This window comes from Tympanuchus pallidicinctus, unplaced genomic scaffold, assembly GCF_026119805.1.
Source record: "Tympanuchus pallidicinctus isolate F22 unplaced genomic scaffold, pur_lepc_1.0 scaffold18, whole genome shotgun sequence".
Classification (NCBI taxonomy): domain Eukaryota; kingdom Metazoa; phylum Chordata; class Aves; order Galliformes; family Phasianidae; genus Tympanuchus; species Tympanuchus pallidicinctus.
Window position 1 is genome coordinate 97923 of NW_026294699.1, and position 21267 is coordinate 119189.

The 21267-nt window shown below is 55.8% G+C and overlaps 2 protein-coding genes across 2 annotated transcripts; one reads left to right on the forward strand and one right to left on the reverse strand.

The window, feature by feature from the left end:
* Window positions 1-879: 879 nt before the first annotated feature.
* LOC128079000 (cytochrome b-c1 complex subunit 2, mitochondrial) lies at window positions 880-12415 on the reverse strand. Its single transcript, XM_052679811.1, has 14 exons — window positions 12281-12415; window positions 10422-10514; window positions 10156-10305; window positions 9155-9219; window positions 8356-8412; window positions 7979-8103; window positions 7395-7492; window positions 6979-7036; window positions 6745-6840; window positions 4308-4507; window positions 3452-3532; window positions 2960-3036; window positions 1806-1959; window positions 880-1115 (listed from the first exon to the last, which is right to left on the reverse strand). Exons 1-14 carry the CDS (start codon window positions 12314-12316, stop codon window positions 1032-1034), a joined length of 1374 nt encoding a protein of 457 aa, XP_052535771.1. The 5' UTR covers window positions 12317-12415; the 3' UTR covers window positions 880-1031.
* A 57-nt stretch (window positions 12416-12472) lies between these two features.
* On the forward strand, window positions 12473-20920 carry CRYM (crystallin mu). Its single transcript, XM_052679823.1, has 8 exons — window positions 12473-12703; window positions 12818-12968; window positions 13240-13302; window positions 15403-15504; window positions 15691-15874; window positions 17010-17131; window positions 17875-17959; window positions 18592-20920. The coding sequence occupies exons 1-8, from the start codon at window positions 12531-12533 to the stop codon at window positions 18654-18656; spliced, it is 945 nt and encodes a 314-aa protein (XP_052535783.1). The 5' UTR covers window positions 12473-12530; the 3' UTR covers window positions 18657-20920.
* The last annotated feature ends 347 nt before the right edge of the window (window positions 20921-21267 follow it).

Below are 21267 nucleotides of genomic sequence, written 5' to 3' on the forward strand. Positions count from 1 at the left end.
GATGATCAGAGGATGGAGCACCTCCACTACGAGGACAGGCTGAGAGCCGGGGCTGTGCAGCCTGGAAAAGAAAAGGTTCTGGGGAGACATTATAGCCCTTCCAGGACCTGAAGGGCCTACGGAAAAGCTGGGGAGAGACTTTTTATAAGGGCGTGTAGGGACAGGACGAGGGGAAACGGCTTTAAACTGGAAGAGTAGATTTTGGCTAAACGTTAGGAAGAAATTCTTTACTGTGAGGTGGAGACACTGGCACAGGCTGCCCGGTGAGGCTGTGGATGCCCCCTGCCTGGAAGCACTGCTGGGAGGCCAGGCTGGATGGGGCTGTGAGCAACCTGGGCTATGGGAGGTGTCCCTGCCTGCAGCAGGGGGTTGGGACGAGATGCTCTGAAAGGTCCCTTCCAACCCAAACCATGCTGTGATTCTGTGATCTAATTCTGACTTGTAAAAAAAAAACAAACTTTGGACTCCACAATTAGGCACGTTAATTAAATGAAGTGGCTACAGGAACTGCTGCGCACCTGAGCAGCTCCACGCTGTGTCCTTCCAGCACAAATGAAGGCACTGAGGAAGACAGCAGGACTGGCAGCGAGGGCAGTTTATACTCAGCTGTGAGTTCATGCCTTCCCAGCACAAGCTGTGAGAAGCCACGGTGAAGTTCTTTGTGCCGTTCACTTCCTTCATTTGTGCAGAGCCGTGTCTCGGGGCCCTGTCCCAGCACAGCGGCTGATGAGGATGACTGGCACCCCAAGGACTGTTTTGGACAGGTAATTTTCACACCGGCTCACTCACCTTATTTCCTCCCTGCAGCTTTATTTTGAGATACAGAGCCATACCAAAAGTACAGGTACAGCTTCAGGGAAAGGAAAGCAACACAGAACGTACGAACTCAGCACTTTATTTGATCAGTGCAAGCTCACAATTACTCCAGATTCGTTTTCTCCAATAACTGAATTCATAAATAACAAGTTAGTGATTCCTTTAAGCACAGGTGACCGACAGCCAAGCCCTGAATCTGCCTCCCAGCTTTGTTTTTACAGCTCATCGAGGAAGGGAGTATTGCCCAGGTCTCCGCTGGCTGCCATCGATTTCTTCCCGCTGACAAATTTCTTTGCAGCCTGAAAATACATCAGAAAATCAGTGTAAGGAAACGTTCACTACAGCAGTCAGAAAGCAAAGAACACAGCACAACCGCAGCGGGTTCCCTTGTGCTGCCTGAGCTTCGGCTGCTCCAGCAGGACGGCACAGTGACACGAGGAGGCGCTGGCTCCTCAGAAGGGTCACCCTGCACGGCTGTGAGCGACGGCCTGCGGGATCCTGCGGCCCTGCCACAGCTCGCGTCACAGCAGCAATGGGCAAGCGGAGACTGGGAAACATTTGCTGTCTTACAAGTTCCGTCCCTGAACGACTTTTGGACGGAGTTTGCTTCAAGTATCGTGAAGGCAGGAGCTCAGAACGGCACATGTGGTTGTGCCAACGTCCTGCTGGCAGTGCCGCAGCCCCGGTCTGCACAGCGAGCACTTCGCCCTCAGCAGTCAACAAGCTGTGCCACCACGTGCCCAGACTGAGACTTGCGCCGAGTCTCAGTGCCGCGTGGGGCTTTGTACCCTCATCTACACTCATTTTATGTAAGTCAGTAAACGTGTCATTGACTTCATTCTTTGACTTCTGTTAATAAAGTAAAGATGTTAAAAGCCAGCCAGCTGTATTGTTGATGAACCGCCTCTCTCGTGATTTAAGGACGCACGGATGAGCGGCGCCTGTCAGGAACTCGCACAGCCACGAAGGCACACGCGGCAGGGACTCACATTCACAACATCAGCAGAGGTTACAGAGTCGATCCTCTGAGCGACCGCAGCAGGCGCAGTGTGCGTGCCGGACTGCAGCGCCTCGCAGCCGATCTCGTTCAGCAGCCCTTGCGCCGTCTCCACCGACATCAGGTAGGCAGCCTTCAGCTGATTCCTGCCCCACAACAGGGAGAGGTGAACACACCCACGAGCGCAGCGAGGCCTTCAGCCCCTGCAGCTCTCAAGACCCCTCTGTTCTGCAGCTTCTTCCCTTTCTGCAGTGAGCAGAGGGGCACCGCAGTCACACGCGGGCAGTGGGGAACGAGGCGCCATGCCCCGGGACCTCACCGCCCTCAGGGCCGGGGATCCCCAGTGAGCAGCGTCTTTCTACTTGAACTAATGAATGCAACTGCTCCACCACTAGACAAAATCATCAAGCTGACAAATCAGATGTGAAACTGGTCACAGACTGTCATGAAGACCAGACACAGAAAAGAGCCATTCTCGCGTAACTGACAGAAGCACAGATGGGAAGTGGGGAGCTTCCCTGCTGAACAGTTCAACCTCAACCTTTTGTTAAGGACCAACAGGCTCTGGCTGTGTTTCCCTTCTTCCCCTTGAGTCAAATCTGCCCAGCAGTGCTGTTCTGTACAGCCCAGATGTGGCAGCTCAGTGCCTGCAGCACTACTGAGCACAACGCAGCACAGCCCAAGCCAGGAGCCCCAAGCCAGACTGGCACTGCTGGCACTGCTGCCCCTCTGGAGGTTTCCCCGCACTGAACTCCCCTAAAGGAACACAATCTTGCAGCACCTGGATGCAGTGCTGCTAATCCAGTGCTTCACATTTGCAGATCCTCAGCACTGCTGTCCTCTGAAGGCTCAGAGCACAGCTGCTCAATACAACTGTTGCTGCAGTGTGAGTGCAGAGCAAACTGCCGACACTGCAGCCCAGGATTCCAGCATGCTGGTTGTAGTATGAAGCAGCTACCTGCAAGAATTAATTTACCTAACAAGATCCTTACAGGAAATACTGCAAGCAGAGGGTTAGTGTCGCCCCTGAAAAATACTGGAGAGCAAAGCAGTCCATTGGTGGTGCTCCCACGTCACTGCGAGGCACTACAGAGCCCTTCCCCACAAAAAGGGCCCCAGCCGCAGCGCAGCACAGCCTGCACTCACTTTGCCTTTGCGACGTCCTCCTCCGTGACAGCGCCCTGCGCGGCTGCCTTCAGCTGGTTCATAGCAGCTCTGATGACCTGAGGAAGACGAGATCGCTTAGGGCTTCTTCCAGCATTAACCGGCAACGCGGCGCCTGATCTTCAGCTGCAAGCTGAGCAGCTTTGCAACAAAACTAAAACTACTGCAATCGCTGCCAGAACAGACTAAAGAAAGCAGTGTGGGTTGGAACCACCACAAATTAAGCTGTTAATTTGTACGGCACCTCCACCCTCCGCGAGAACATTTCACCCCAACCCACACCTCTCACGCTGACCCACGCAGCCCTGCAGACAGCAGCACGGCCCGCAGCACGGCGCCCCGCGGCCCACACCTGCATCGGGCGCTTCTCACCGCCCAGCTGATGCAGGGAGCCCAACGAGCTGCTTCTGCTGCCCCATCGCCGTGCAGCTCTGGCACAGGCTGCCAACACCCCCATTCCAGCCAGCCGCTCACCTCCCCAGTGTGTGCAGCCTGAGATATGGTATAAAACCCAAAGATTCCGGAATCCGAGTAATTCACGTTAAATGCAGAAGCCTGCAAAACAAACACCATTATCCATTGTTTCAAGTATCACAACGATGCAGCATCAAGCAGAGGAAGACATTTACTATCAGGGTCCAAAGGCTGGGGGATGCCAGGCCACATCTGTGCGAGGATGACACTGAGGAAAGAACTACAGGGGCTGCACTGAAGGTAGTGCTCCTGTTTTATTACATCAGCCCACGCCATCAGAGGCGGATGTGGGTGGGATGGTGGCAGAGGCTGAACCTTCCCACCAATTTAACTGCATTTTGCTGCTGTGTCGCAAACGGCTGCAGGGGGGCACTGACAGAGCAGTGTCTGACATGGAAGTGTGTATGCAGCAAAGGGGTGTCACTGACTTTCCCCCACAGAAAAAATGGCACCCACTGACACCAATGAACAGCTGTGAACGCTGATGGAGACCCAGCGGTGACTGCTGGCACAGGGAGCGCTGGGGGTGCCGCATTCTGCAGTGACAGCAGCTCACCTCTGCTGGTGCAGGTTTGTACGAGTGCAGCATGCAGCTCCTGTTCCCTGCTGGTGAAAACGCACAGCGAGTGGCTGTGCTGAAGAACTGTGTTCTGTAGCTGAGGATTTGTTCTATCACATGGCGTTGCTGTGCTCTTTTTATCTATTGTCATTTCCATTGAAAGGAAAATTGAAAAGGAAGCACTACTTTCAGAATGAGCCACGTAACTAATTATGACCCTAGATGGAAATGGCAGCTCTCAAAGGACAGCACGGCTCTTACTCAAAACCTCAGAGTGCAGGAACCCCTGGAACTTACATCAAAAGGCTGCACGGTTGCTTTGGCAATGCCCTGGTACAGCTTGCTGGTAACATTGCCTCCCCTCTTGATAAGTGGTCCAGCACCCAAAACGTGCTGCAGGACACTGAAAGCATTTGCTTCTGCACTTCCAAAAGCAGCTCCTTCTGCTACAACAGCAGCGTGGACAAGGCTGTGGCCACTCTGTTCTCGGATTTCTCCTAAGAGTACAGTAACAGGAAAAAAAGCTAATGCACTGTTCAGTTAAAAGCTATTAGAGGAATAAAAACATTTGTAGCCAGGAGTTTCTTCAGAGGGAAATCAAGGTGTGGATTTCTACATCTGCACTCCTTTTACTTTAAAGCCAATCCCCCTTGTCCTCTCACTGTATGCTGCTGTAAAAGGTCGGTCCCCCTCCTGTTCATAAGCTCCCTTTAAGCCCGCAATGAGGTCTCCCTTCACCTTCTCCTCTCCATGCTGCACACCCCGGCTCCTCAGCCTGTCTGCACAGCAGAGCTGCTCCAAGCTCCGAGCATCTTCATCGCCTGCCCTGGCCCCGCTGCAACAGCTCCCCCCCTTGCTGTGCCGGGCCCCAGGCCTGGGCGCAGCACTGCAGCTGGGGGCTCCGAGGGCAGAGCAGAGGGGGACAATCCCCTCGCTGCCCGCCGCCCCCCTCTGCTGCTGCAGCCCAGGATGCAGTCGGCCTTCGGGGCTGTGAGCGCACGCTGCTGCCTCACGTCCAGCTCTTCGTCCACCAGAACCCCCGTCCCTCTGCGCAGGGCTGCTCTCTGTGAGCTCTTCTCCCAGTCTGCACACACCTGGCGCTGCCCCGACCCGAGCACAGCACCCCGCACTGCGCTTCGCTCGGCCTCAGCAGGTTCTCGTGTGCCCCTTCTCCAGCCTGTCCAGGTCCCGCCGGGTGCCGCCCTCCCTTCTGCTGTGCCATCGCAAACTGCTCCGCGATCTTCCCAGGCACAGAGGTGATGCTCACAGCCTGTAGTTCCCCAGCTCCTCTTTCCTCCCTCTCTTGCTAATGAGTGATGGTTGCCTCTTCACCTGACAGCCACAACTTTTCAAATATGATGGAAGCAGCTCAACAGCCACTTCAGCCAGCTCCCTCACCCCACCATGCACGTCACCCGGCCCCATGGAACTTGTACACATTCAGGCCCACGAGGTGGATTCGGACTTGTTCTGCACATACAGTGGGATTCTGCTCCCCCATTTGTCAGCAAGAAGCTCAGGAGTGTGAAAAATATGGCAATCCTGTCACCAGTGAAGGCTGAAGCAAAGAAGTGAGTACCTCAGCATTCTCAGCCCCCCCTTGCATTTACCACAGGGGGTATGCTCTCCCTTGTCTGTCTCTGCTGACCAATGCACCTACAGGGCCCCTTCTGTATGTGGGGATGTCCTGCCCCTCACCAAGTTCAGTTCCATCTGTCTCAGCCTCCCTGCTCCCATCTCTGCAGGACTGGACAGAACTGCAGTGCTCTTCCCAGGTCACAGACCCCTGCAGCCCCTCACCATCCTCCCAAGGCACTCTAAGTCTCCCTCCATATTTTGCAGTCTCATTGTTGCAGCCTCCCCTGGCCCAACCCAAATAAGCAGGAGCAGTAGCCATTTCTGGCTTTATCAGACCCCTCAGTCCCTTCCCAACATCCCACAACAGGTGGGGTCCCACAAACAGATGCAGCACAGCCCAGAAGCTGGTCCACGTGTACACGGGGGGCGTTGTGCCTCTGCTCCCGGCCCCCCCCACACCATGTCCACCGCCCTCTCAAAGCCCTGCGGGCCCCTGGCTGCTGCAGGCTGCTCTCAGCCTGAGGTCTCCTGGATTTCCAGACCTGACTCTCATGCTGCCATCCTCACTGCAGAACATGCCTGCACTGGAGCTGATCGCCTCGGAGAAATGTGAAATATTTGTCCTGTTCATTATAAAAGTGTTTATCCTCATCCTAGAAGCTGAAGTTATCCCATTCAAGTGGTAACAATTTCCTATTTTTCCATCTGACTACAAAGCGATCTGACACCCCAACCAAAGAACAGACTGCAGTATTATACAGACGCTGCTCTGAAAGAGCAACACAGTGCTTTGCGTTTCAGAAAAGGCTTCACACAGTCCAACAGCCCTTCCCAAAGGAGCTACCAGCAGCTCCAGTCAACTTCCTGCCTTCCCCAGCTCTTTAGAGAACCTCCCCATACACAGTGAGCTAAAATAGACGCTTGCATTCCATGTTAAGATAGACAGGATTGTGCAGGTCAAACTTTGTCAAGCATATGGGTTTTCTTTTTCCCAAAACAGTGGGAGAAAGAAAATCCTCTGCTTATTTAGAGAGACACCATTGAGCGGGCATTTCCCACACAGAGCATAGAGCACAACTGTGCAGTTTTCATTGCAACTCAACGAATAGTGTTGTAACAACACCAAGAGGAGCCCCGGCAGCAGAGCCGCACTCACCCCCCCGGTAGGTGGCCTTTGCACTGGAGATGCCGGCTCCGCTGCGGATATTTAGGAACTGCTCTGCCACTTGCTTCAAGTCGGAGTGCTTCACACCTGTAATGCGACAGTTTATTCCAAGTAATGTCACGTTATTGGAAAACCATCAGTGACAAAAGTTTCTTAAACGCACCACAACACAGAACTTGTACAGCAGTTTCTTTTCTGACCCTCAGCCCACACGGCCATACGCACCTATTCCCACGAGGGCCATTCGCGAACTCGTGAAGTTGTTCTGTACAAAGTGGTGAAGCTGCAACAGGAAGGCAGAATTGTAGGTATTTTGTACAAAGAACAAAAGAAGCAGAAATGTTTGTGACACCTGCTGTTCGGAGCTCACACTTCTTAAAGCCACCACCCGCCACGCTTCCCCGCCCAGAAGCGCTTTGCTCGCACTGCGGACTGCTGCTGCACGCCAACGTCTCCCCAAGAGCTGTGCAACCACAGCCCTTCTAAATGAACCCGGAGCTCTGTGCTCACCACCAAAAGCCCTGAGGAGGCCAGATAAGATGATCAGCACTGATCGTACATCCGCCCAGTTCTTTTTCTCTGTCTGCCTTTCTCTATCCTCGGTAAGGAAGCGGGGAGAGATTTATCAAGGAGAATCCTACCTGCTCGGATGTAATTTTTCCGATTCTGTAGTCTGGGCAGTACATGGGGTTTGCCAGAGCAGTCTTGTAAGCTGCAGCATGCAAGTTTTCCAGCAGTCCTAACAGGAACAAAGTTTCCAGTGCTGAGGATTAGCAATAGATGTCAGCATGACGCTGGTGAAACCCAGCTGCGGAGCACTTACAGCGCTCATTCACAAGACCCACAGCCCCACACTAATAAAGTTTCATCCAGCAACACATCCGGGCTGGGTGTTCCTATTCAGCTGGACCTTATAAAAGCTCTCAAGGACTCACAGATGCTCAACACTTTCTGGCCTCACGACAAGGTATAACGCAGCCTGGTTTGCATTCATTTCTGGGGGGAGGGTGGGTGGCTTCAGTAAAAAGCAGTGGCCATATGTCACATATGGGCTGCAGAAACTTGCGGGCTTATGAAGAAGTTAGGTAACAACAGAAAGGCCGTATCTATTGGCGGGCTGGGCTGAAAAGTAAAGCGGTCAGGGGACGGGGCAAGAGTTTTTCAAAGTTCTTTGTTTTTAAGACGCACCCACAGCACCAACACAGCAAATCAGAAATACACCTACCGACTTGAGGGCTCTGAAACGCGACCGCTTTGTCGACTTTCAGCTGGGGCTGAAGATCAGCAACTTCCCAGGGCCTGAACTCCGGAGCCGTGGTGACGTTCAGGAGGTACTCCATTACGGTGTCACTGGAGAGAAGCAGCGAGAAAGGCATTGAGAACCAGCAGGTGTTTCTTTGGCAGTTGAAAGCAGCTCCGACCAACCCAACAACAACCCGGCGACACCGAGCAAAGCCCCCAGAGCGGCGCCGCAGGCACCGCGATTCCCCTTCAGCGCGGCGCTCTTGCGCTCAGCGACACGAATGTGGAGCCGCGCGGCGCTGGTTTGTTTGCTGCCGCGCTGAGAGCAGCCCGGCAGCACTCAGAGCTGGCGGTACCTACACGTGGCCACGCAGGCACTGCACGCAGTACGCCATCTTCTCTCTCGTTGAGAACACGCTGCAACACAAGGCACACAGAGGGGTTTCAGCTGGGAGCACAAAAGACGTGGACTTCCACACGTGCTCCCCACCGATGGAAGCTTTCAGCGAGATACTGACAGGAGCACCAGGGTAAAGGAGGGAGAACAGCAGCATTTCAACCCACAGCACGTGGGTTGTTCAGCACAACAGGCATCTAGCAGTGGTGTGGGAAGCACCCGCTGATACCGACTGCATCAGGGCCATGGCAATCTGGGACATGGTGATAACTCACGGTAAAACAGCAAGACTGAAAAGTAAAACCTGAAAATGGGTATAAATATCAAAGTAATTCAGAAATTGCTCTCAGTGGGCAGAAAACTGTCTGCCTCACCTCAACGCATTATTTTCCTTAGCAAAAAGAGCAGTGTGCAGAGTAACCTACCACACTGTATAGCACAACCTCACTGCACAGCTGGTGCACGCAGGTGCCCTGATTCCTCCGAGGAGGGTTCTCTAGGCTTAGGACTCCTAAACTGGGAAACTCATCTACCACCCAAATTGTTCACAGAATTACAGTAGGAGTGTTATCTATTTCCCAAGTAAGACAAAAACAATACCCACAGACCTCAGTAAGTCTCACCTTCAAGACAAGGAAGGCAGACACAACACAGAAGCTTCCTATGCAACCCTCCCGTCCAGGCACGCACCCACCCACACACCGTAATGCTTTCGGTTTCCTTTGCCACCCTGCTTTACTCCCACCAGGCCAGGTTACAAACCTTAGGCTGCCCCCAACAGCTTCGATGCCACGAGTAATCCTGAAAGAGGACGCTCCTTTTGTAGTCTATTAAAAAAAGAAATGATAATTAAAAAGAGACTTAAGATTACAGCTTTGCCTGACACAGGTCAGTGTTCCAGCAAAGCTGAAGCAGCCCATGCTTACCCATTCCTACACAAACCACTGCCCATACAGAGAAGCTGAGCCCACTTACCACGTCCTTATTCACATTCTATCCCTCTCTCTGATTTCCCAGCACAATTACCCTGTTGTTCCCCCAGCCCCATTCTATGGGAACGAGCCAGGTTTGGCTAAATGTTTCACAGGATTCTTTAACTTGGATAAACTTCACACCGCCAGGACAAGGAAAGCCTGCATGTCCTGCCACACTGTGGGAGCAGCCACAGCACGGCTGGCAGCAGCCACAGCACGGTGCCCAGCACCGTCCTCCTGGCAGAAGCACCGGAAGAGACTGCTAGAGCTCAGCACCCAGAATCCAACCAGCACTACTCCTGCAGAACCCTGCAGCAGCTGTGTTGGGGGTTTCGGTGCACAACTTCTGCCTGCCCATCTTTGGAGCCGTGTAAGGACTGCTGGCAGTGAACGTGTATAATTTGTTCTTGAATCTGCTGGCACATCCCTGCCCCCAGAGCTCACACCAACCCTGGTGAGTTGTGAGAAAAGCCATTTGGGAACATCTCTCATACACATCTGAGTTGACGTGTGACATCCAAGTCTTTTACCGCAGCTGAAGCGCAACGAGCCCCATCCTGGTGTGACACAGACACATCAGCTATGCAGCGAGAGACAGTGTGAGAGAGCACAGCTCCTCACAAACAGCCACAAAGCAACGGCATTTCTCCTGCACTGGCATCCCCAACCAGCAAGGAACGCTGTCTGCACTGCCTGCAGTGCGGCACAGCTCACACACCGCTGCTCTCTGCTGTCCTGAATCTTCTACCACTCTGCACCACCAACCATGGGAACAGAACAGCCACCTACCAGAGGGGAGGCGAGACGAAGCAGATGGGCCGTTCCCAGGTTAGCGGTGGTTTCATATCTGCTGCCTGCCCTGATGAACACACCGATCCTCGAGACCGGAGAAAAGTTCTCCAGAGATGCAATAATTAATCCGTTTGGTAATTTTGTGATCTGCATTAAAAGCAACATTGGGTTTCTGAGCCACTGGGCGTACTGCCACAGTTCTGCTTTACTTATTAAAAAAAAAAAAAAGGAAAGAGAAAAGAAATATCCGTGCCAAAACCGACCTCCAGATGCTCCACATCCGCAGACAGCTTCAGCCGCTCTGCAGTCGCTGACACCGCCGCTTTAGGTGCTACTTTAAGGGAGTACAGCCTCTTCTGGAGGAGAGAGCAGAAGGAAAGGAGTTCGCTGCTGTCACGGTTCTGTGCTTTTTGGTTTCCAGTATTCCACATCATTGCATCACGTTGGGAGTCAAAGTGTTGAAGCTCCATTCCTGGTGCCCATCCCTTCCGTCACGGAAGTCACGGGCTGCGGCCCTTGCGGGGAGGCGGCCTCTGGCTGCCTGGCAGTGCTGCTGGAGGTGCTTTCCTGGCTGCTCCTAGCTTTTTGAGTTTGACTCGGCCTCAGGAACTCTCTCTCTCCTATCTTATTTATTAGTCTCAATCTCAATTACATTGCATTATACTGTGTTACCTCGCATTCCGATATCATAGTAAAATAAGCTTTCTTCCATAGGTCGTTGCTGCTGTTTTTTTCTTCCTTGAGCCCAGCTCCCACCTCCCTATCCCTTTTCCCTTTTCCTTCCCATTTTGTGGGGCTGGGGGGCCCAGGAGCCAACAGCCCCCCGTCACAGGACAGATTGATCTAGTTAGCTCCGTGACAGCTGTGTTAGTTAATTCCTACATTCTAACAAAGCAGCTTATTTTAAAGTTGAAATACATTAAACAATCCAGGATCACAGAACAAAAATATGCATTCCCTTTTAATTCCTCAAAATGCTTTTCCATTACAGCTGAAACTTCAAAGCAATGACTTAAACGAGGCCTCTGGGAGTCCAAAAAGCAGCACCTCGGTACCACAGTGCCCTTCTGCTTTCCTTTGTGTAGTACCAACCTCCCCAGCACCATGTGGTCTGTAGGAACACCACACAGGAATTAACTGAATGAGCCCCTGCAATCCCTATCTGTTCTGTGGGGCAGAATCACAGAACTTAGTCTAGAAGTGACCTCAAGGATCATCAAGAATACAATGATACATATCTGGTACAGCAGCTCAGCCTCAAGGTAGGACATCTGCTTATCTGTTTTCCAGTTGAAGGGGGGGACACCACCAGAGCCCTCCTTCGGGCACCAGGCAGCAGCACCAATCACAGCACGGTTTGGGTTGGAAGGGACCTTTCAGAGCATCTCGTCCCAACCCCCTGCTGCAGGCAGGGACACCTCCCATAGCCCAGGTTGCTCACAGCCCCATCCAGCCTGGCCTCCCAGCAGTGCTTCCAGGCAGGGAGCATCCACAGCCTCACCGGGCAGCCTGTGCCAGTGTCTCCACCTCACAGTAAAGAATGTCTTCCTAACGTTTAGTCGAAATCTACTCTTCCAGTTTAAAGCCGTTTCCCCTGTCACTGCATACCTTATGAAAAGTCTCCCCCCAGCTTTCCCGGAGACCTTTCACGTCCCGGAAGGGCTGCAGGATCCCCCCGGAGCCTTCCGTTCCCCACGCCGCACAGTGCAGCTCTCAGCCCATCCTCGCGGCGGAGGCGCCCCGTCCTCTCACCATCCTCGTGCCCCCTTTCTGCCCGCCCCGGCCCCGGCCGCAGCGCACGGCTCGGCGCTGCAGATGCGGCCCCACATGAGCCGCGGCACAGCGCTGCTCCTCCGCAGCCCTTCGGAACCCGGCACAAACACGGCGCTCCGGCAGCCGCTCCCATCGCAGCAGCTCAGCCGAGGCCCCGCGGTACAGCCGGCCCGGGGCCGAGCAGGCCGCACCGGGGACCCGGCCACGGCCACACCGCGCTGCCCCGCGTCCGACCTTCAGCGCTGCCACCCGGCCCAGCCGCCGGCAGCCACCAGACAAGCTCTCCAGCCTCAGCCTCGGCCTCGGCCTCCCTACCCTGCTCCCCTCCACCGCCCCGAGCGCCGCTCACCCCGAGGGACCGAGCAGACAGCGGGAAGCGCTTCATGGTGCCGCGCCGCGCCAGCAGGGCGAGATGGCCGTCCGCGGGGAGGACTCTGCCTTCCCGGTGTGCCCCACGCCGCGCGGCACTCTAGCACTGCGGCGCCGGGACTCTACTGCTCCGGGAAGGGCGGGGCCGTGGGGGGGTTGGGGGCGGGGCGGCCGGGTGGTATTTCTGGGCGGCCGCGCGGCGCTGCGCTTGGGCGGTTTGTTTGTTCGCCATGAGTTCGGCGCCGCCCGTCTTCATCAGCTCTGCGGAGGTGGAGCGGCTGCTGCCCCGTGCCAGCCTGCTGCTGCCGGGACTGGAGGCCGCGCTGCGCAACTTCTCGGCGGGCGCGGCGGGCGGGGTGGAGCAGCCGCTGCGAGCCGTGGTGCCTGTGCGGCCACATGGGGGGTGAGGAGCGGGCGCGGAGCGGGCAGGGCTGTTGGAGGGAGGAAAGGGGTGGGGGGCTGCGGGTGCGCCCGTCCGTGCCGCCCCGTGCCGTCGCTGAGCAGCTCTCTCCGCAAGGTTCCTGGGGGTGATGCCCGCATACAGCGCCGCGGACGACGCGCTGACTACCAAGCTGGTGACGTTCTATGAGCGCCGCGGGGACTCCGCCGCGCCGTCCCATCAGGCCACCGTTCTGCTCTTCGACCCCCGCTGCGGCTCCCTGCGAGCGGTGCGTCCTGCGGGGTGCGGGCGGGGCCGCTTAGAGGGCGGCGGGGATTCGGGGAGCCGCGACGGCCGGCTTTAGTTATTCTGTCGCGCCGGCAGTCGATAAATGGTGGGCGACGCGTTATCTGCTGCCCCCCGGGTGCTCCGCTGCGCGCTCCCTGCGGCGCGGGCCGCGGTGCCGTGTGCGCCGCGTCTCGCTCGCTGCTCGCTGCGGGCGTCGGGCACTCGGTGTGTTCTGCGTGTCTCAGTCTGCTGTTGTTTGCTTGATTTGGAAGGTCCTGGACGGCTCTGTCATCACGGCGAGGCGCACAGCAGCGGTTTCTGCCATAGCTACCAAGGTCGGTGTTGGGCTGCCCCGATCAGAGCGGAGCCTTGTGGCTCTGTGCGGTGCCGCCAGGCTTGTGGGAAAAGGGTTTGTTTCCCGTGGGCACTCCTGAGGATGGTGGTGTGACGAGGACAGGTGTGGGGTGGCCGTGTGACAGCCGTGCTGACTGAGGGTGGGGATGCAGACCTTGGTGTGCGTTGCTTTATGCTCTGTCAGATGTGGTTGCTTTCAAATTCTCCTAAAGCGCACCTGGGCTGTGCTGCTGTGATCGGGCAGAGGGGCAGAGCAGCTTGCTGTCCATCGCACAGCAGTGCCGAGGCTCCAGCTCAGCCAAGTGAGAGGAAGGGGATCTGGAGCTAAAGAGCGCTCCTGATTTCTGTGCCCAGGTGGGGCTGACCTCAGTGCTTTGCTAGCAGCACTCCATGCCTGCCTGGCTCTGTCTGTAGCGCTAAAATGGAGCTGGCAGAAAGCTGAGCAGAGGAACCCATCCCCAGGAGCTTCTCCTGCTCCCAGGGCAGAAGAACTTGCAGTACTTGTGGAACACGATGCTCATCTGCCATCTGTCCCACCGTGCTGCATGGGACACTGACTGCTTACCGCAGCCTCTGCTGGCTCCAAGGAGCTTTGGCTACTGGAGGGGCTTCGTGACAAGGCCCTCACTGCTATCCACTGCTCCGGGAAGCTCTCAGCAGTGTCTGAGTTCAGCTCACAGCTGTTGTCATGTCCCCTCTTTGACACTCAGCTTTCAAAAACCCAATGCTTTTATGCAAGGAACCTTCGAGATTAGTGCTTCAGTGCCTTTGAAAAGGAATGTTACAAAGAGTCGTTGCTACTGAAAAATGCAATAATGAGGTTTTTTTTCCCCCCTCAATTTTCTTCCAGCAGAATAAGCAGTGAGAGCCTGCACAGCTCAAAAGCTTTTCATGCAGAAGCGAGTGGCTGTAGCGAAAGCACAAACAAGAGACAAAGGTAGCGTGGGGCTGTGCTGCAGCCAGTGCTGCTCTCCTGCCAATGCTGCTGAATCACAGGAGGGAACTAAACCAGAAAACCCAAAGCAACCACAGAGCTGAACCTGGCAATGTATTCCTTGGGCATTCCTGTTCTTACTGTCCAATGTTTCCTACATCAGCAGTTCACTGTCTCTAGGTCTCTTACGGAGGTTACAGAGTACAAATGCACAGCAATACAGTATCTGGGAAGCAGCATTTTTCCTCATAGGTTAACCTAAATGGACCTTCTGCTGTGCACCTGGGACAAGCTCAGGCAAAGTAGGGAAAAAGATCCCCCCCAAAGTTGTGTCCCAACAGTGATTGTGCTTCAAATCCGAGGGGTGCTGTCAATCAGATGTGATAGGAGTGAAAGCTGCCAAGTCATTGAGGTCCTAAAAGCTCTGGGAACATTGACAGCTGAGAAGGGGAGAGGTGGAGTTGGTGCCCTGCTGGGGCAGGGAGCTCAGCTGCGACCTGGCTAGCAAGGAGTAGCCTGCATCTCAGCAGCTCCTGTTCTACCACTGTGTCGTTATTCCCTTTGCTTCCTCAGCCCATCGAAAAAGAAGTGGGAGGATGCTGAAAGCACACAGGTGTTGATGCTGCAGGGGGATGGGAAGGAGCTGGGGACATTGCAGAGGAGAGCCAGGCTGGGGTGGGGGATCGCCCCTCTTGATGGGGGCCTGGGTCCAGCTAGGATGGCTTCTTGCAGCACCCAGGCCTGTTGCACTGTGATCTGTGGCTTTATAGCTGAGAAGGAGCTCTGTCAGGGGCTGCCCCGTTCTCAGCCAGTGCAGAACAGCGGCATCGCAGTTCCCGGCTTTGTTTGTCACGTGGGTGCAGTGTGTTCTGCTGATGCTGCTGTGTGCCGTGGGAGCTCGTCGGCCCGTGCTGCTGTACCTCAAGTCTGAGCTCCAGGGGTTGGGCATTGAGACCCAGTTGCCCAAGGGGAGCAGTGGTGCTGCTGGCACCAGCCGTTGTGTCGCTGTGTATGTGAGCAGCTCTGCACGAAGCCATGGTTTTTTCCCTTAAGTGTCTACGAGAACTGCTTGCTTTTGTGGTATCTGAGATCTGTTTGCCCCAGCCGATCTGTTTTCTGACCGTCTGCTCGCTCTGGTGCTGTCTAGCTGCTGATGCCGAGGTCTGCAGAAGTGCTGTGCATTCTGGGCGCCGGTGTCCAAGCGCGCAGCCACTACGAGATCTTCACGGAGCTGTTCCCGTTCACGGAGGTAAGGGGCGCCCGGGGCTCTCGCTCCTCGGTGCCGATAAGTGCGGCTGTACGAGGGCTGAGCGCCCGGCTGCCCGAAGAGAAATTGCGGTAGAAAGAACCCAACCCCAAACCCGCTTATAGGAAGAGAACGGCTGGCCTCCTTCGGCAGGGAGAGCCCCGGGCCGATCCGTGCGTTTCCCCGCAGGTCCGGCTGTGGAATCGCAGCGAGCAGCGCGCGGTGAGGCTGGCGAGCGCCTTGGGCGGCGCGGTGCGGGTCTGCGGCACGGCCCGGGAGGCGGTGGTCGGGGCCGATGTGATCGTGACGGTCACCATGGCGACGACGCCCGTTCTGTTTGGAGAATGGGTGAAGCCGGGAGCCCACGTCAACGGTACGCCGTGCTGCTCCCCGGCGGCAGCTGCGCTGCGCGCTGCCTCCGTTCCGCGCGGCCGCTCGCCCCGCCGGTCGCTGCGCCGACAGCGACGCGTGCAGAGCGGCTCCCGGAGCGGCCGTCCGTCCTTCCCCGCGTCTCCGTTTGTTCCTTTCCGTGCTGCTCGTGTCGGTTTTCCCCGGAGCCGACAGCCGACAGTCGGGCGGTACCCGGGTGCTCGGAGCCTTCGGGTCGGACCCCCCCGCGGCGGTGCTCCCGGGCGGGCCGCTGGCGGTGCTGAGACAAAGGGCGGATTGTCGGGGCGCGGCGTCAGGCCGTTCCCATGGGGCCGCAGCAGCCCCGAGCCCGCACCAGAGGCAGTGGCGGCCTCGGTCGTCGAGGCGACGCGGACACAAAGACCCCTCTGACCCTCTCGAACCCCTCCCCCCCACACCACTTGTTACTCCACCAGCAGCTCTCTTCAGAAGCGTTTAACTGCAAAAACTGTTTAATTATCCCAGAAGCTCTTAGCGATCTTTCTGTGCTCGGAAGTTAGGCCCGTGGATTTGTTTCTTGTTGTGGATCATACCTGCAACCTGCGTGCCTTGTCCTGCTTACAGCTGAGACAGGAGAAGCTGCAGGTTTGAAAATCCCTGTTAGCAACACTGCGCTCTGCCTGCATGCGGGTCCTGGTAGTGAGCCCTGCCTGGGACAACTGCACGGTGCTTCCAGCTTCTCCTTTGTAGGCAGGCGGCACGGTCACAGTTGGGTCACGTGGAAGGGTGACAAACCTCGGGTGCTTTGGCGCTGATGCGATGAGAGGAGGGGGCTGTGAGAGGCAGCAGGCGGAGGAGGTGGTCCACGTGGGCCTCAGCTCTCTGGAGGCTCTGTGCAAAGTTGGCGTTTGTTAGGAGCGTATTTCAGAGGAGATTGCTAGCTCTGCTTAAGAAAACAAAAGCCACAGAAAACAAGCTGTTCTGACACAAGCTGGTCTGGTTCTGCTTATGAAGAACGTGAGAGCTTTGGTGACGGGATGCTATGCCTCTGTGCTATGCCACATTCCCACCTGTCCATGGCCACTTTGCCTTTCTGTGGACAAAGCGCATTTTGAGTTTGCTCCCAGCGTTTCTCTCAGCTGATGGTTGTGCTTTCTTAGCGGTCGGAGCAAGCAGGCCGGACTGGAGGGAGCTGGACGACGTGCTGATGAAGAGCTCTGTTCTGGTTGTGGATTCCAGAGAGGCAGCGCTGGCGGAGTCGGGCGATGTCATCTTGTCTGGGGTGAGTCTGGGTGCCCTGGTGCTGCGGAGCAGAGTTGAGATGAGCAGTGCTTGGCCTGGCGGGGCGCTGCGGGCTGGGTGCTGTGCTGGGGCTGCACGGTGCACGGCCGTCAGATGGGGAACTGATCTGAGATGTCTGTGATGTAGCCGCACACCTGTGCCAGTGGTCACACAGCCTTCAGCGCTGCCCTTGGTGTACAGTAACCAAGTGCTGTTTTGGAAGGCGTGCATTTCTTGCACTCTTTGTTAATTAATATAAATATTTGAAATCTTTGAATCAAACGTGTCCCCTTGCTCCTGTAAGATCTCAGTGAGAGTGATGCGACTCAGAGCTCAGGATGAGGAGAAGCAGCGAGCCGTTCCTGTTCTGCACAGCTGCACTCAGCGCTGCTCTGCTTGAGCCGTGGTGCAGAGTGGCAGCACTTCTCTCCTGGTGTCTGACACCTGGGGATGTGGGGGTGGGACGCCATCGGTTCTCCTGATGGATGGCGAGATGCCCGCTAGGAACAGCCCGGCTCCTGAGGGTGGTCTGACAGCTGCCCGTGGTGCTGCTCTGTCCTTCTGTCTGCTCTGCAATTTGCACCCCTCCGTGTCCTGCAGCACGGGGCACTGATTTCTTTCCCCATAGAAAAGTTTCCGTGATGGGATAGTGAAAAGGACAGAATTGCATTGACAGTCACTTAGAAGCATATGTTTTAATGTACACGCGGATATTACATTGCTGTAAACACGTCTGTTTTGCAGGCAGAGATTTTTGCTGAGCTGGGGGAGGTGCTGAAGGGTACAAAACCAGCGCTGCCTGAGAAAACCACAGTCTTCAAGTCTCTGGGTAAGGACAGCCCCAGCAGCGCACAGCCCGCCGGAGGGGCTCTGCCCCTTGTTGGGCTGCACACAGGAAGGCTGCTGAGTGGCTGGGGGAGCTGCCTTGTAATTTGTCCGTCAGGGCTGGGTAATAAAAGGTGATAAGAAAGCAAAACAGAGTGGGAAAAGTAGGCTTCCCGTTTCAACATCATCCAGTGTGAGTGCAGAGCACGTGGATGCATCTGCGGCTGTGTGCTGCTGTCTGAGCTCCGGGCTGACTGTGCGTGGCGGGAGGGCACAGAGCATCTGCAGCCTGTGGGAAGGGCAGCAGTGCTGGTGGGCTGCGGTGTGCTGCAGCTGCAGGGGTCTCAGGAGCGCCGCCTGTTGTGTTCACACTCACGTCGGCTTCCTGTAGGATGGTCAAGAGCGAGTGGCGGCAGCGACTCGGAGCGCAGCGATGGGGTTGCCGGGATGGGGCTGCCGGGATGGGGCTGCCGGGATGGGGCTGCCGGGATGGGGCTGCCGGGATGGGGCTGCCGGGATGGGGCTGCCGGGATGGGGCTGCCGGGATGGGGCTGCCGGGATGGGGCTGCCGGGATGGGGCTGCCGCTGGCTGCTGTCCACCTGTTCCCTTCTGAGCCAAATCCCATTCTATTTCAGGGATGGCCGTTGAAGATACCGTAGCTGCAAAGTTTGTATACGATGCATGGTCAGCTGGAAAATGAAGCGAGAGCTCTGCAGTGCCAACAAGGTCATGAAGCACCAGCAGATCACTTGCACTTGGTTCCCTTGCATTTCTGGTTAACAAGATGGGCAGCAACCCCACCTGAATGCAGCTTTCAAGCATGAAAACTAATACTTCACGGGACTTTCTGCTGTTTTCTATAGCTGTTAGGTACCTTCAGCATTGCTAGCAAACATCTCGCACACAGTGTGTGGATGATGGCAGCACTTACACTAACATGGTGTTCTTACATGCTTTGCTATGCCCTTCCTCATTATTTTTGGTGTGGCAGTCCAGGGTAGATCTCATGCTTTGAGTAGGCTCATTCCCACTGGGGTAGCAGGCAGTTTGGAGACTGGAGTTCCACGTGTGGAGCTGTGATGGTCGCAGTGCAGTGCTGGCTGTGAGCGGCTCCTCAGCCCTTCCAGGGAGCAGAGCCAGTCTGTTCTGCTGGGATCAGCCCCCAGCAGTGCCCCATTTCCTGCCCCAAACCTCACTGGTTTTCATTTAGGAGCACATTCCCCAGCAGGATCTGTGTGCAAAGCCGTGCCTTCCCTGCAGGCAGGCTTTGTTGTAGGAGACCTGGTTCAGGCAGGCTGAAACTGTACTGAAACTCCCTTGCTGCTTTTCTGCCTGTGGTTTTGCCTTTTTTGTGTTGGAGGGACTCGCCCGAAATGTCAGTGCTGAAAATGTGCTTTGATTTAATGTTTCCTCATGCTGGGAGGTTTCCTTAGTCGCCTATGGTGTATGCAAGCTGTTCTCAAAGCGTCTTGGTGGCTGGAACAGCACCGGCTGATTTTGGCCAGTGGAACTTGGAGTGCACAGGGAAATGGATTCCACCTGGCTGAGTTGCCTGTTGGTAGCAGTGCTCATCCCCACGGGTCTGTGCTGGGGCAGAATGTCTGCGGTCCTCCCTTGCAGCAGAGCCAGGAATGCTCTGCAGAAGGAGGGAATCCCATTCTGTGCCGTTACGCAATGGCTGCACGGAAGGCTGGGTGGTGGCTGGGAGCAGCCTGGCTGTGCATGCAGCCTGTGTCTGGAAGCTTCATTTCAGCTGCCCTTGCACCTTCCTGCGGCCGGTCTGCCTCCTGTGCCCGGGGAGGAGCGGGTGTGGGGGGAAGGAGGCTGTGAAGCCCTGCGTGTGGGAACCTGGTTGGCAAATAGGTACGTGTGGAAGGGGTTAATGAGGACAGTGTCAGCTCAGAACAGTGAGGCAGGGCAGTGGGAAGGCAGGGAGCAGCAGTGTGCTGGGTGCAGTTTAGCACGTGGGCGAGGTTTAGCACGGGGCGGGGGGCGGGGAGGGGAGGGGGATGCGTTTGTGTGGGTAAAGGTGGGACTGGACTGCTTTTGCTGCTGTCAGCAGAAATGAGGGCAGACATTCCTCCCCCCAGCTCTGCGTGTGTTAATGACAGCAGCGTCACCCCAGTGTTTTTAGTGCTTTTTGCTTTGTATCATTTGTGAAGTGCTGAGAAATGTGTCTGGGCTGCGGCTGTTACTGCAGAGCTGGGGAATGTGGGGGGCTGTGACAGCCGGGGCCGCAGCAGTGCATCGTGCGAGCAGGGCAGCGCTGGGGGTGGCTGCAGCGTGCTGCTGGTGGTGGTGCCCAGTCCATTGCGGCCACCTCAGAGAAGCTGGTGGTGCAGAGCAGCGCTCACAGCGACTGTTGGCAATGGGAGCTGCTGTGAGCCCAAACTGAAACCACTGGGCTTCCTGCAGCCCCAGAGGGGAGCCGGGCTGCTCAGCACAGTGGGGCCACTTGGGTGCCTTCTCCAGGTCTTCAGAGAGCGAAGATCAGGCCTCGCTGCTCTGCTTCCTTCCCTTACCGATTGAGAGTCTCAAGATTTGTTGTAACTCTCGTCTATGTTAAAATTAAATAGCTCCTGTTCCACTTGTGTGTTGGTGTCCATTACTTCTGTTCTGGACAGCTGGGTGGGCTTTGCTCTTTTAGACCAGGAGGGAAGCACTTCTGGTGTTGCGGCGATTGCTGTTCTGGTAAATGGGATCACTGAGTGAGGGGGAATGCAGATCTGCTTGCTGGGATGCTCAGTGCTGTGTCCATCCCCTGCACAGCCATCAGTCTGTAAGGAGATGACATCGTGGTGCTCAGCTCTGCTGCTGTGAGACCTCATGGCTCTGCAGTTTGCATTTGGGTGGGATTGTAGGGCTGTACATAAAGCACATCATTTCTGCTGCTGAAATGCACCATGCAAATGTTACTGAGGAGTTGCACCTGCAATTCCCTAATTAAATAGTTCCAAATTTTTTTATTTTTTATTTTTTTAAAAAAATAAGCTATGGAGAAATGGAAAAACACAAGTAGGGGAAAAGGAATAGAGTGTGAATCTTACTGTTTTTCCCCAGTTGTCCGACGTTGCTGCTTTATCCCAGAGCTCCATGTGCAGGACAACCTGCAAGAAAAGGCTCTCTTTTCCTCTCCCCCCATCAGGAAATGGCAAAGTGCAGATGGGTGTTCTGAGCTGCCTGCAGGGCACTGTCCTGTGTGCCTCTGGGGTTCCTCCAGGTGCAGCTCAAGCAGGACAAGGGTCTCCTGGGGGCTTCATGTGCTGTCTGCCATCTGCACAGAGTTAATGGAGACCACAGAATCACACGGT

What these genes read in the sequence shown, in the direction of transcription:
- LOC128079000 (XM_052679811.1), bottom strand. Translation starts at nt 12,316, where the DNA reads ATGAAGCGCTTCCCGCTGTCTGCTCGGTCCCTCGGG. An exon ending in GCTGTTGGGGGCAGCCTAAG is followed by an intron (nt 8,413 to 9,154) that starts GTTTGTAACCTG and finishes CTTGTGTTGCAG; the next exon opens with CGTGTTCTCAACGAGAGAGA. An exon ending in CAGTGCCTGCGTGGCCACGT is followed by an intron (nt 8,104 to 8,355) that starts GTAGGTACCGCC and finishes GCTTCTCTCCAG; the next exon opens with TGACACCGTAATGGAGTACC.
- CRYM (XM_052679823.1), top strand. Translation starts at nt 12,531, where the DNA reads ATGAGTTCGGCGCCGCCCGTCTTCATCAGCTCTGCGGAGGTGGAGCGG. An exon ending in GCCGGGAGCCCACGTCAACG is followed by an intron (nt 15,875 to 17,009) that starts GTACGCCGTGCT and finishes GTGCTTTCTTAG; the next exon opens with CGGTCGGAGCAAGCAGGCCG. An exon ending in GCGATGTCATCTTGTCTGGG is followed by an intron (nt 17,132 to 17,874) that starts GTGAGTCTGGGT and finishes TCTGTTTTGCAG; the next exon opens with GCAGAGATTTTTGCTGAGCT.